The sequence below is a fragment of the Anabrus simplex genome, chromosome 10, assembly GCF_040414725.1.
Source record: "Anabrus simplex isolate iqAnaSimp1 chromosome 10, ASM4041472v1, whole genome shotgun sequence".
In the NCBI taxonomy this organism is placed as follows: Eukaryota; Metazoa; Arthropoda; class Insecta; order Orthoptera; family Tettigoniidae; genus Anabrus; species Anabrus simplex.
This window is the reverse complement of record NC_090274.1, coordinates 60,057,368-60,073,083: the sequence shown is the minus strand read 5'-3', so window position 1 is coordinate 60,073,083 and position 15,716 is coordinate 60,057,368. Positions and strand designations below refer to the sequence as shown.

Sequence of the window (15,716 nt, the reverse complement as noted above, 5' to 3'; positions counted from 1 at the left end):
TATATGATGCTGCAATTGAAGCAATTGTCTAGATATATGCTCTCTTGTAATAAATACTGTAAATTACTAAGTACAATGAAACAAGAGAGAAAACAAATAGAGATATCACTATGGAGATAATGCCATTTTACATTTACCTAGAATATAAATATCTGAAAATGGATGAATGTTAGTGCAACTGAATATCTGTAAACTGTTTCATGCCATGCAGGTGTTTCACTTGATCTCAAATGCAGTGTATTGATCTGTTAAAGATGAATAACATATGACTTACAACATAATATCTAGAGTCCCTTGAATAAGATATATTTCAATAAAAATCACCGTAAACTTTTCTGGTGAAGGAATGAGTGATAAGCATGATAAAAAATAAGCAGTAATTTAACAAGTCAAATCATGTTAATGGAACAACTTACAGTATCATTTTATTATTGATATAAATTGACATTACTATTTTTCTAATTATCTTTTTATCCAAGAAGTAAGCATTTACATCTAATTGAGTAAACTCACCAATTTCAAACTGTACAGTAATATCTCTCGATCATTCCCCAAACAAACAACAACAAAATTTCAAAATTCTATTCAATGAGGAAATGCTGCTCAAAATATTTGTCGAGCTAAGTGATTATTAATGTAAACAAGAAGTATGTCTTCTGTCAAGCTCAGAGTATTATGATTCAGGAAAAGGTACAAGTCTGATAAGAGAGATCACAGAAAAGAACGAACAATTCAGAGAAGAAATGACAACCAAGTTCTACGACAACAAGGAACTTTCACAGTTTCAATGTGCCAGCATTGGGGCAGAGCCTGTGGTTCAGGAATTGGTTTCTTTCAGCCATCTAAAAACTCAAATTGCAGCCTTTATGTGCTCTGAAGATACTGTTATATTTGCCAGAGAATGAATACCTATGATCATCAAGATGACTATGATCTGAGAGAAAGATGAGAAAAGACATATTTGAAGGATTAATATATTTTTTATCTCAATTTAACTGTGGAATTCTCAATACAATATTGAAGATAAGAACAAAACTTCTACACAGAATTTTTCACTTAATCACTAAGAACAACTAAAGATGAAAATTGGGACTCTTTAAACTAAAAAATATGGTACTTATTCTTCCTTTGATAAAGTCATCAACGCAATCGATAAAAGTGAAGTCTGAATAATTCAAGCTGTATGAAACAAAGGACTGCTTGGAGAGAAATTAAGAAAAGGCATAAGCGTCTCCTTTGGGACAATACTACAAAATTATGTTAAGCAAGTATGCTGCCTGAATTTCACACCTATGAAAAGAGATCACACCATGAAGCTTGTGAAGTGGAAGCAAACCAAACTGTTACCACTAATCTATACTTGCTTTGTGTTCCAATGACAAGTAAGTTAATACCGTATTTACCCAAATAATCCCTGCCATTGAATTATGCCCACATCCTCATTTTAGGAAGACTCATTTTGAAAAAAAAAAAAGAAAAAAGAAATGAACTAAAATTACTTCCATCGAAAGAGTAACGTAGGCATAAACAAACATTTCGTAGCACTCCGCGAGGTCTAAAATATGAGCATGTAAAATGAAAATGAGCAAGTAGACCTACTTACAAGGACAGGTATTTCATTAATCTAAACTTGCAATAAGCTCATTTCCCTGTAGATGGGAAGATTCGTTGTCTCTTGCATCACTAGAATCCTCTCCTAAATTACTTACAAGTGCGTCACACTCCACATCTAAAACACTTCTCTCACACATGGACTCTTTTTACTGGACAGTAACAAGACCGGAGGTGGATAATTCTTTTCGTGCAATGTAAACACTTGAAATAGACACACTGGCGAAATCTAACGTTAGTTTTGCGATACAGTAAAACCTCGTTAATTTAAAGTCTTTGTAACACAGAAATCGGACTTCCAATTATGTGATTTCAAATTAACAGCCATCTTGTAATTCATAAATCCCAACCCTCGCCAGATTTTGCGGATTCTGCTTTTCCGCGTACTGTCTGCTACGTGATATTGTGGCGTTCCTCAAAATGCACAATACAAAAGAATTACGTTTTCACTCTATTTTCAACTATGAAACATGCTATAGACACACCGAAGTGAGTGAAAGTGTGGAAAGCTACCCCTGCACATTCCAGAAGATGTGTTCTATTGTGACACGGAGAAATTTTGAATTTAAATTACTCTGTAAAATACGGTACTATTTAAAAAAAATGTAAAGTTAGTTTAGAATTAAAAGTCTGAATTGTTTTCTGTTTACAAATGACATATGGGGACAGTTTTCTTCCATCTACGGTTGCACAAACCATAACTGTACACTCAGCATCGAAAACTAGGTGAGCCAGGAGCGTGTTGGCAACCTTGACGCAAATAAAACCCGCACCCCAATTTCGTGCCTCAAATTTTTTTTTTTTAAATATGCAGGGATTATATACATAAATACTGTATATTACTCATCTATGGAAAAAAATGGAAGAAACCATTACAGTTGCTACACTTGTATCACACGCAATTTCCTGGGAGAAGACAACGAACAGTCAATACATTCCAAAGCCTTGAAAGAGGTTTGTGTGCGACTGGGGCACTCTGAAGGAAACCTTCCATTAGAGATACTCCTTAATGTCTAGTCACAATGAAGCGGATGTTTTAGACGCTGTTTGGAATGCATTCATGCTGTACCACAGGCAGTTGTACATAAGACCAACATCAGTCGGTCATCTGTTATGTATTACACAACAATAAATTTCACCCCATCAGCAGCAATTACATAGCAAGCTGCATGATTTGATGATGCTTGGCTTTTTTATCAAGAGTTCTCATAATTTTAAAACATCAGTGATAGGTAACATCCAACAAAATAGGACCTTTTCAGTGCCAAATAAAAATATTCTCTGGAAATGGAAATGAGTAAATCTGTGCCTGTATCATATTCACAATAACAGATGGTAAGAAGAAAAATGAAGTACTGCATGTTAGGTGAACCTGCCTCTACATGGCCTGGTTTCTTAGTCATCCAGATGTGTGCTTTTGCAACCTTAGGAAAGCCTAGTAGTCAGCTGGAAGTTTGCAGTCTATATGGTACCTGTTCACAGGCACTTCCTGTTCTAATGTAAGTGTTATTCACAACTGTGATTGTTTCATGCATTCACCACTGTTTAGATCATTGGTTTATCAATGGTGATAATGATTCTGTCTGTACTGTCAAGCTTAAACCTAAACATACTATTGAACTAATCCTGTGGAGAAAGAGGGATCAATAATGTTCTCTCTCATGTGCTAACTGTATTTAAAGGTGTGGTGACATGATGCAACAACATGTTGACAGTTCTCCTCCAAGATTCTCTAACCTGAACACGATGGATCACATTTTGCACTCTCTTTCCAGTCAGGCTCTTCAGTTGGTCTTCCCATCGGGATGGTAGACGTCCTTGGGTCTTCAGCCGTCAACTTTTCCCTCGATGATTGATTTTTCCGTTGCCTCTGGCCTGGCAATGTACTCAAAGTATTTCAAAAACATGTTCGCTCACAAGGGTTTCACACCAGCTTGTCCAAGGATCAATTCATTGGTACGGTGTGCTGTCCATGGTATTTGAGACAGCCTTCTATAGCACTACACATCCAAACCATTGATCCTGCGGCGGTCTGCCATCTTCACAGTCCAAATTTCTGCTGCACATGTTGTAGTGGGGAAGATGACAGTTTGCACTAATCTTATTGTTAGGTATGTTATAAACTACAGGTTACATAAAATTAAATTATAAATGGTTGGTGAACCACTCTGCAGCCTAGAGATATTTTTCTGTTTATGTTTTTGAAATTTTATTCCACTGGAGTTATGTACTAATTAAAAGCGATTATATAGCAGATCATCTTTGTTAAAGCTTTGACAGTACCTTGACTAGGCAATAAGTGAAAGAATAAACAGTGGATAATTTGCGACATTAAATCATTCACGGAATTCTAGGCACTAATTACCATGAATAATTGGGGAGTGCACTATAGTTGATGTGTTTGTCTTAATATGGAAGTGGTTATAATGTTTGTCTTGCCATTGGGTACAAGTGTGTATATTAATCAACCAGATATTCTAGTTTAAGACTTAGATTGCTGAGATTAGAAGTTCTAGTATGTTCATCTTAAGCACAACGGACAAAACATACAGTAATTTTATGAACTAAAATTCCACACTTTAACAGAACTTTATCTATAATGACTGCCAATATAGTCGGTCCGTTGTCATCTTTATCACCTATAATGACTATGCCTTGACAACAGCTACTGAACAGTAGTTTAAACTGTTACCATATTTACGATGTCAATTTAGCCTAATATCCCAAAAGAAGTCCATCACCTGCTGAATCACTGGTGCAATAGTAATTTAGAAAGAACATGTTTTCTTCTAAGGTGGGTTTGAAACTAACAATAAATTAAAACAGATTTATTATAAATAACTTGTTTGTCTGTATCATGAAAAGTAGATGGGAGGAATGAACTTTAGAATCTATACCTCCTAACAAAATTTAGAATCTATACTCCTAACAAAAATGAATCAGATGTAAATGATATTAGTTCAGCACAATACATCACAACCAGTAATGAAGATTGCCTGAAATTTATAGTATATCAACTATGGTTCATAAGACTTACATTTTTTATTCCCATAGCAGGACATTTCACTATCTTATTTTTTTACTGCAGAAGGGTCAATTTAGCAGTAGAAAAATCTTTCTGGAGTGGACGTTTTTTGATGCATCATTTATAAAATTTCATAGAAATGATTTATAAAGACTAGAGTAACACTCTTCTTCTAGTTCCTAGCCTTTTCCCAATTACCTGGGATTGGTACTTTGTATGGATTTAGGCAATTTTTATGGCGTGTTGCCCTTCCCGACACCAGCCCTCTACTGACTATAAAATTTTAAAAATTAAATACTTTCAACTAGCAAAATTTCTTCCTTATGTAGGGTATGCATATTATAAAATGCATATGTTTCTAAAACATATATGCTACCCCAAAACTGGTCTCAAGTCAAGTCTGGTGTAAAGAGTCTATACAAGTATATATTTTAGAAAGAACACACACTGAACAAGTGGCCTATACTCTAGTAATGAGAACATTAACTAAAAACAATGAAGAGAATGATGGTGAAGAAAGACGTATAGGAGAACAAAGTGTGTGATGAAAAACACTTCCAATATTCTTAACACTGGATTAGAGGATAACATAATTGACTAGCCAGCACTACATACTTCATGAAGCAGAGGTATTACTGATATAATGTCTAGAGGATGACATAACTGATTAGCCAGCATTAAATACTTCATGAAGCAGAGGTAAAAACGAATGTCAATGTAGGAAGCCCAACAAGAAATTTTTGTTTATACAGTATTCTATCATTTAATCTACTGACTGATCAACAAAGCATTATTCCAAAACAGTCATTTACAATTAGCTTGTTATAGCACTAAAATGTAATCAAATGCAATGATAAACTAGGACGTTCTACCTTAAATGGGATAGCACAAAGCCATTTCAGATTTTATTCTAAAGTCAATGACGCTACTTTGTGAAATATTTCGGTCACAAATAAATAAAAAAATCAATGAGATCCTATGTGTCACACATTTTCCCAGTAGTCTAAAAAATATAGAATTAATTTAGAAAATCCTAAACATATTACAGAAGAAATATCACCACAACCTTAATATTACCACAAAAGTGTAAAAAGAAAGCTTGTAAAAAGTTACTAAAAAAAAAAGGCAGAACAGTGTTGCATCACGAAGTTGGAAGTTTTATCTGTATATTTCCAAAGGATATTTGTGATTATGGTTACAGAGTTAAGGAACCAACAAACAGTTTTTAATTTCTGCAATCTTGTAGGACTATAGACTGTACTGTGTAGCCTGCAATATGGTGAAATGATTGAAAAGTCAATTCATAAACAGCAAAATAGTACAAAGTATTAAAAAAGCTGTGTACGATTTCCTTTACCATGGAAGAGTTGCCCTAGCAAAAAAAAAAAAAAGTTGTTTTCAGGCATAGACCAATGTAACTATCACCCTCAAAAAGAGATTACAATGAGAATTTTTTTTTAAAAAACATCCTCCAGGAAAAATCTTGGTGCTTTAAGATTCTACTGTATTTAAGAATATATTTTTACATTTCTGACTTGTATGAACACATTCTCCTCAGAACTTACCACTAACAGTATAATACATATATCTAATATACTATTTCTTTAAAATGTTTATCTTCATAAAGCATTCATTTCATAATTTTTAATGTGTCCAAAATATTAACCACAAGTTTTGCTTTATTTTCAAATACAATTATGGAAGAACACTATCATATTAATATACCATACCATTCCATACATATAATTACTATAACATTCACTCATTCTTTAAAAAATAAACAAACTTCCTGACCTAACTTATATCAAGGGACACTAATATTATCTTCAATCATTACACTTGAGAGAAATGACCATGAAATCATTGAGAAACAGTTTCTAAAAAACTAATACAGTCTGTAAACAGATATAATGAATTCATCACCACTATTCTTAAATAAGCAGCATCTTAGAGATTCCCAACGTATTTTTTTGAGACATGCAAATTTGAAATGCCAGCTGTTCATATCTACAATAGGACTCAAAGTGTTAATCGTATTGAAATAGTACAAGAAATGTGCAGATGTGGCAATTCTAGAAGCAATACTTACCTTAAGTTTACGCCTTGCATTGAATTTTTTCAAGCAGTCGACCGTTTCTTGTCTATGAACAACAGATGCAACGCGTTCTCGTTGCTGAAATAGAAAATCATTTTTTATACTGGTAAGTAAGTAAAAAGTTATCAGTTTAACCACAAGTGAATTCTAACTTATAGTATTGTAGAATATCTGTACTATATATCACAGCAGAAAGTTCTTCCTGTCAAAGGTTAAGAGTAACACATTTTATTTGGCTTTCATAAGCTGAAAGGCCCTTTTAACTATTAACCTTTGAGGACTGGCATGAAGAAATATAGTGTGAAAACTGGCGTATAGGTGTATTTGACCCTGATTTTAAAAAAATTATTTTTGGCCATCATGCACTACGTATGAAATGAATTTGCACCTGGACTATTCTAATGAACTATTCTATATTGTTTAATGTGATTTTTAAAAATGTATTCAATATAACATGCAAAATAATTACAATAATTTGATGAATAATAAAATAGGCCTTAATATCGGCAGAAAAGTATTTATCTTAAATTTCAGTCACTTAGGATCAACAGTTAAAAGAAATATTCACAATAATATATAGCACAAGTCTCAATAAACATTTTCAATCAATCACAAATTGTTATCAGTATTCTTCAAGAATTCATGGCTGTCCAAAATGTGCCCTTTTATTCACACTGGCTGGTAGTGATTGATACTCGTACACTGGAGACACATGGGAGTGGTGTGTTGTCTTCCTGTCAGCACTGGAAGGGCAATACCCACATCTTGTTCGGCCTTTCGTAGCTAGAGGTAATCGGAGTTTCAATGCCTACATATCCAACTATCTTCGACCTCAGTAAATGAAGAAGGTTCTCCATTACGGCTGGGCTTTTCATGTGTTCGTAGACCCTTTCCTGAGAAAGTCACTTGAGGAAAGCTTGTCTATCTACCACATCAGGTCCGGCTTATGTTTGTCACTGTTTTCTCCATCAATGGCTGCGTCATGGTGCATTGTTGATAGGAGCAGCATGGTCTTTCCTCTCCTCAGAAAGTATGATAGGTACTAGAGTCCCTTGATTATCAAATGCAAATTTACTTGAATACTGTGGTCTGTTTTTGTGTTGTAAAAAACTAGGAGGAATTTCTTTTTTATTCTTATGTATCATTTCAACAAAAGTAAACCGATGATTGTTCAGCATAAATGTTTTGCTAAGCTCACTTTCTGACACACAGTCATCTTCACTTTCACTTGCCTGTCCAGCGATTCCTTCCTCCTCTTCATCTCCTTTAAATACTTCGTCAATTAGTCGTTTTAAATGTTCTTGTTCCCTATTCTAATCCATCGACACAACTATCAAGATAAGCACTGATTTGACCGAACAGTCATGTGAGGACTGGTGCCTTGGGTAAACCTGACCCGTCAGAGAGTAACACAATAATAACTCGGGTGATGGCAAAGTTATAACATGTGCACTTTCTCAGGATTTAGTTCAAGGTCAGATAGAAAGGTACTGAAGGCAACAGGAAACGAGGGGTGACCAAATCAGAATTATAGGCTAATATTTAAGTCTCAGGTCAAAAACACCCATGAGCCAGTCTTCGCGGGTTAAACATGTCCATTAAACATCATAACTTTTAGGGCCTGTGCCGTGTTAAATGAGCCAAATTGCTGGAAAACTTGACATTTTGTAGAGATCTCACTTTATTCCCAAATAAAAACTTATTCCCATTCATCACCAGACGAATAACAATCGCTAGTTGCTAGAGTAGTAGTACATGCCATCATATTTGCACAGAAGTCTGATGTTTCCTCAGCTGTAACTTAAGACTATAGTTAGAGCTAAATACTAACTGAAAATAACAAGATTATCGATTAATAAGGAAGAGGGAAGATTTCATGAATAACAGAAACAAGGGCAATGAAAGACAGGTGAAGATTCAAATAAACAATTACGTCAAAGTAAGGAATGGATGAGGACAATTTGTACAGAGAAAGCAGAGAAGACAGAATGATTCTTCTTCTCCTCCTCCTTATCATAGAAGGTTTGTGATCTATTGAGAAATTTTTCTATTTTGTTTTTCTCATATAAAAATTTATATATTGTGTTGGTTACTGCTTGATAATTTTTTGAACTACAGCCAAAACCATCATGACACTTTATAATCTGATACAGTTCTGTCAACATTTTCATCGAAGTCTACACAGATGACAACTGACATGGATGGTGGAACTCTTGCAAGAGTTGCTCAAGCTCTTCCCAAAAGGTCTGCTTGGTCACAACATCTTGCCCAGACTACAGCGCATAAAATATGTAGATATTACGTTCATACTCTGTCCTCCTTCCACCATGAAATTTATTGACGTCAATCCATTATTTACTCTTTTTATACATATTATAAAACTGTGTCCATTTTTATCACTAATGTAGAAAAACTTGTATCCCTGCCCAATGTTTCTGGCTTTGGGTCCCGCCCACTTTGTCTCTTGCATATAAGCAACATGTCTCCATTCCAGCACTTCTGCTAGTTCAGCGGTCTTTCCCATCAAGGTGCTGATGTTCCAAGTTATGATGCATATTTTCTGCTTCTGCAGCTCTTTTCTTGTTTCACTGATGTAAGAAGACTTCCTGCGACAGAATGGTGTACTGGTATGACTCTCACCTTTATGGGGAGGTAATCTATTTTGGACCTCACTTTTGCATGGAGGTGACTTATTCTAGGCCTCACTTTTATGGGGAGGCAACCTATTCTGTACACCATTTCTTTTGAATACTGTCTTCATATTTCATCAAGATTTAGTTAGGGATTTTTATGGCCAGTTGGCAAATGACACAAACCCAGAATTACCCTCTGACTGGGCCTGGAGGTTACCGCTGACCCACTCTGAGTTCATCTGCTATCACTCCTACTGCTAGTACTGAGGAATTAGCAGAAACCAGTCGGTAGCCATTCGTTTGGAGTTCAGACACTATCTGAACAATTTCAGTGGCATTTCCTCCACCGAGGGACCTTCAACCTCCAGAAGCTGTAGGCTCCCTCAGGTCAGATGTTTTCCTTCTGCCCAACACAAGGTGTTGAAACAGTTGCTGTACAGTCGAACTCCATATTCGTACAAGGATATCCTTGCCAGATGCAGATAATCTGAACACAACCGTGTGTCGAACATAGAAGTACAATCAGTGAAAACTGCAACCAATCTAAAGCATATCACTATGCAATGACCTCAAAGAAGTGCCATCAATCACCATGGAGTAAGTTTTCCTCTTTTGTGTTTCCCATATCATAGTTGCTGTATCATGCGTGTTGAAACATACAAGAGGGTCTATAAATTTTGAAAACAATAAGAGACATCAAAACTATGAAGGACAGGGAAGAAAACTACCTACCTAGATATTTATAGATGATGACTAGGTATTGCTTAGCTGATGTTTATTTATTTGTTCTTCCTTCAATGAAAGGTTGTGTTGTTACAATTATTGAGATTTTTAGATATTTACGTCACTTTCTACATAAAATTTTCCCCTCCTTTAAAACAAAAGACAATTTGCTTTACGTTGCACTGACACAGATAGGTCTTTTTTTTTTTTTTGCTAGTTGTTTTACGTCGCACCGACACAGATAGGTCTTACGGCGACGATGGGACAGGAAAGGGCTAGGAGTGGGAAGGAAGCGGCCGTGGCCTTAAATTAAGGTACAGCCCCAGCATTTGCCTGGTGTGAAAATGGGAAACCACGGAAAACCATTTTCAGGGCTGCCGACAGTGGGGTTCGAACCTACTATCTCCCGAATACTGGACAGATAGGTCTCATGGCGACAATGGGACAGGAATGAACTAGGAAAGGGAAGGAATCAACCGTGCCCTTGGTTAAGGTACACTATCTCCCAAATGAAAGCTGACAGCTACTGGACCCAAACCATGCAGCTGTTCACTCTCCTGCCCTCTTTATTAACTGTTGAACTGGTATTTAATATAACACCAGACTTCTTTGGAAATATGGCATCATGAACTACTACTTCTCCTTGTACTGTGTCCTCCAAGAAAGTCTGATCAACAGCATGACCAGTATTTTATTTGCAGCCATCCAGAACAGCCAACCTATACTGAGCTGGAACCATTATTGGAGCTTCTTTAGCCAAGAGTCCTGAGATATGACTCTTCAATTTTTCCCTGGATGAAAAAGTGCAGAAAGCTGTGCTTCATATTATGCACGATATGGCCAAAATATCCAAGCTTCCTCCTCTTGATGGTCATGAGAATTTCCACTCCAGATTTCCAAATTCTGTGGTATGCCCACATTTCAAAAACTTATAGTTCCTTGCACACAGTGTCTGTTAAAGTCCAGGACTCAACTCCACTCTGTAGAGCACTGTACACATTACAATGGAGAAGAAAAACACAAAACTTTATTGACAGACCGTGGCATGTTAAGTGTTTTGGACGTTTTCCTGAAATAGCCTGGTGAGCTTGATTCTACATCATATTTCTTGCGAGGGGTCTCAGTCATCATTGACAAGGCTTCCAATACATTTAAAGCTGGAATTCTTCTCAGCCACTGAGCTGCCAATCTGAAGGACACCTGAAACGTCACCACAGTTATTGGCGATGACCATCCACTTTCATTCGTAGTCTCATGGCTGTAGGCCTACTTGTTTCTATGACTGCAATGAGCAATACCGGCATGTCTGCCAGAGAACAGCATCATCAGCTTATCTCATATACCGGTAGTTGATGTTTATGTCATTGAGCTTTACACCTCTTTTCTCCCCATCAAGAACCTCACCGCAGATCTTTTCCGAGAAGACGTTGAAAATCTGGGGCAAGAGAATGGAGCCTGTAGGACCCCTTGCAAACTGCGCACCTCTTCCAACAACACTTAATCAACCAGCCAACCAACCAACCAACCAACCCAAAGCAGAACGATTCCAGTATAGATATGTGATTATTTGGATATCACGTCCATTCAGGCCTATTTCATGGAGGATGGTGACCATCCCGTTATGATGAACAAAAATATTTCTCCAATTACAGTCACATATAGTGAGCCATCTGGCAATGAATGAGGATACCTTCACATCAATTCAGTAGTGATGAAATTCAATTAAAATCTTCCAGCATTAATACAACAGGCATCGTTGACTTCTGCGAGAGTGAAGCAAGTTCTCTACGATATGTCAAGTTTTCCAGCTATTTTTCTCATTCCACACTGCATATATCTGTAGCATGAAAACATAAACCAAAATATGTTTAATGGTTTATAATAATATCTCTTGGAATAAAATATACAAGGCCTAAGAAAACTGCAGCTAAATAAAGAAAATTTTGATTAATCTAAGTAATCAAATGATTAGCAGGTTGAAAAGCCTGGGTTGTATGAAATCTATAAGTCACAACTGTTAATGAATGGAAAGCAAAATAAAAACAAAACTTTACATGTATGATATCAACATTTGAGAATTTGTATAACACTCTTAAACTTCAAAGAATGTAACAGAGAGAATGATGAGATGTAAAACAGTGCACTCACAATATTTATCTATTTCAAATTTATCATGTAAAACTGCAAATTCATACATATGCTGATTGAATTGATCAAATTTAATATAAAATCTATATATTCCATATATTTCATTCTAAAAGTTGTTTTCCAGGAATGAAAACTGTGAGAAACTTGCTTGTACTGCTTGTTTAAAGGGGCCTAACATCTAGGTCATCAACCCAAAACTATCAGAAAATAGCTAAACAGATTTCAATAAGCGATTCCTCACTTTTAAGTCCACAATATGAAGGTCCTTAGAAAAATAGTACTTTTTGTAGGATTGCCAATTTTCCTATTTTACTTAAGTAGTTCCAAGGTCTTCTGCTAGGTACCACATGGCAGCTGGCGTAGTTCAAAGATTTTTCGCCACATACATGTGGCACCTAATATTATCATTATTAGCGCTATGGTGGGAAAATCACCAGTTTCAAGCAACACTGTTCTAGTGTACCATTAGTACAGTAGCATGAAGTTACTGGAAGCTGTGGGTTACAGCTTTATTGTTACCAACTTGCTCAGCTATATAAAATTTAATATACATATCAATATACAGCCATGTCTGTGGATGTGGCCAACCCTACAGAGAATTGTTTGTGAGAAAGTGAGCCTAGAAAGTTTCAACAGCAACAATTAGATTGCAAATATTGACTGCAGTTTCCCCAAGGTACGTTGGAATCACGATCTGGTTTGCAGCATTTACTACATAGGTCTGCAAGAAATCTGAATCTGTTTCCTTCATGATGAAAAGGTGAGGCCAGTAAATTTCTAGGTTTATTTCAATTCCAATAGTACAGTGATTTCAATAACTAGATTTTAAACCAGAGAAAACAATTAATGAGAGTGCATCTTACAGTCTTTCCCATCACTCCTTTATTTTCAAAAATATAACGTTGATCCTTTCAATACACTTTACTACATACTGGCAAAGTAACATAGTAAGTTACTTACGCATATCCAAGGGTGCTTAAGAGCCTCTGAGGCTGTAATTCTCTTGGAAGGGATGACAGTCAACATCTGGTTGATAAGATTCTTCGCTTCTGGTGTGACTGTGTCCCATTCTGGAGATGGATACTGAAAAGGGAAAGAATGGATAAGCATATACCAATACATAACTCTGCAATAGTTGAAGGAACTAATAAATATAAAACCGACAGCAGAAAGAAAAAAAAAAAAAAAAAAAAAAGGAAGTGGTGTATAAAAACATTTCAAGGCCTTTTTCTAAATGTTCAGCATATAACTGTCAACAGGCACAGAACTAATGACACATTACTTTCACTCCATTTATGAGTAAATTCTTGGTACCACTGTGAGAATTACAGAGAATACATTGACAGACAGCAATACATGGAAGAAAATGGTACATTAATGAGAGAAGTAGAGAGACTCTTTCATTTCTCTAACAACAATTGTACAATCTATTCTGCATGCACTATGAAGAGGGATCAGGCATTGGAATAATTTACCAAGGGATATTTAACCGACTCTGGCATTTCTAGTTTCTTCCGTCCATAAGCTTAATTGATAATGCTGGCAATGCACTGAATATTAGATTATTTTCAAAAAGTCTGTCAAACAGGGCAAGAGCAAAGAAAATAGGTCTTGAAAAACACAGGAAGTTTGGGAAGGATATGATATCATATACAGGGTTATTCACCTAACATGTTACACAGAAATAACTTCTAAACCACTAAAGATATTGGCATTCTGTTTTCATATTCGTACCCAGGGTCTTGTAAAATAACGTACTACTTAGTCTCATGGGGTGATTAACCGAGGTATTGATACTAACTCCATGTTTTTAAATGAAATGGCACAAATTCATATAGCTAGCCTAAAAGTTCAACTGCATACAAGTTCAAAAATGTAAGTATTTTCAAAATCGGACACTTACTTTTTGAGATATCAATAAAAACCGCATCTGGGCTTTTGTGTACCACATCAGACAGCGTGCAGTCAGCCAAGGATGTATTGGCATGCAAGCTGCTTCTTGGCATTGATTTCAGCCACAGAACGGATACCAGGCATGTACTGTAAACATAATGTGTCAATACGGACCATAATGAAATTCATAACTTATGATAATGTGATGTACCGTAACATACCCTGGGTGTGCAACGTTATTGTATGACTGGCAAACACACAACGGGGAAGGGAGATTAAAATTGTTTTGTTTTGACATCCATGTGTAATAGGTTGTGCTCAGTTTAGCGTCCCCATGGATGGGAAGGATTTGGAAAGGGCGTTGGCCGTGCAAACCCATCACATGTGTACGATATGCTAATATGCCTGGTGGCTGAACTCACTCTCAGGAAACTGCTTGCACGTCAATATGTCCTTGCCAAACTTCAAGCTGTCTGATGCAGCATACAAATCTGTGCATACTGTTCTTATTTATATCTCAAAAAGTAATTGTCCAATTTTGAAAATACTTACATATTTGAACTTGTACACAGTTTAACTTTTAGGCCAGCTGTATGAATTTTGTGCCATTCCATTTAAAAATATGGAGTTAGTATCAATACCTCGGTTATTAATCACCCCATGAGACTAAGTAGCACGTTATTTTACAAGATCCTGGGTACCATTTACAAATATGAAAACAGAATGCCGACATCTTTAATGGTTTAGAAGTTATTTCTGTGTAAAATGTTAGGTGAATAACCCTGTATATTATTTCCGTTGTCAACAACCCTTTTTCTCGACTAATACAAAGTCTATAGCAATGAATAAAGGTATCAGTGGATAGGATGTTTCATTGACTTCTGACATAGCATACTAAGTTTGCACCAAAACACAGTCTGTTTAAAACATACGTTAAAAGAAAAATTCAGAAAAATCAGTGCAATGTTCAGCATGCGAAGATGATGAAATCCAATGAAACTTGGCAGAAAGCTCAGATTTTTTGTTAGACTCATTAATATAAGGTGGCTATAAACAAGATATAATATTTACTTATGTTAATTAACTTCTTTGATACTTTATCTTTCAAATGAACAACAGTGAGGTGAAAGCCTGACAGTTTCCCCGTTTGGTTCGAAAGATATAGACGTTTTTGAACTTTTTTAATGGAGATATAAACAGAGTATGAAGTACAGGAATGAATGATCATTTTCACTCACATCGTAAGCACCAGCTTTAATTTGCGCATACAGCCGATGCTGATCTTCATCCCAGAAAGGTGGATAACCAACTAGTAAAATGTACAATATCACTCCTGTAAACAGTCAGAAATTTGATTAAAAGACTGAAGGATATTTTGCATTAAATGTAACAGTGTAGAGCATGACAAAAGTTTCTTGAATACATACCGCATGCCCATATATCGACAGGTTTTCCGTAAGGCTCCTTTTTTAATACTTCTGGTGAGAGGTAACCAGGTGTTCCAGCAAAGCCTAAAAAGAAAGACGACTTTTAAGGTTTCTCAATATATTAAATGTTCAGTAGAGAAGTATATCAACAACTAGCAGTA

At 36.0% G+C, this 15,716-nt stretch overlaps 1 protein-coding gene across 10 annotated transcripts in view; it reads right to left on the bottom strand.

The window, feature by feature from the left end:
* The window catches only part of CaMKII (Calcium/calmodulin-dependent protein kinase II), a 1,009,248-nt gene that overhangs the window by 295,032 nt on the left and 698,500 nt on the right, over nucleotides 1-15,716 (bottom strand). For all 10 annotated transcript variants that reach the window (XM_067154892.2, XM_067154895.2, XM_067154898.2 and 7 more), the window contains exons 7-10: nucleotides 15,556-15,639; nucleotides 15,367-15,461; nucleotides 13,196-13,318; nucleotides 6,726-6,809 (exon numbers count right to left, since the gene is read on the bottom strand). In XM_067154892.2, the coding sequence (XP_067010993.1) occupies nucleotides 6,726-6,809; nucleotides 13,196-13,318; nucleotides 15,367-15,461; nucleotides 15,556-15,639 (386 nt within the window). The remainder of the gene's footprint in view (nucleotides 1-6,725; nucleotides 6,810-13,195; nucleotides 13,319-15,366; nucleotides 15,462-15,555; nucleotides 15,640-15,716) is intronic.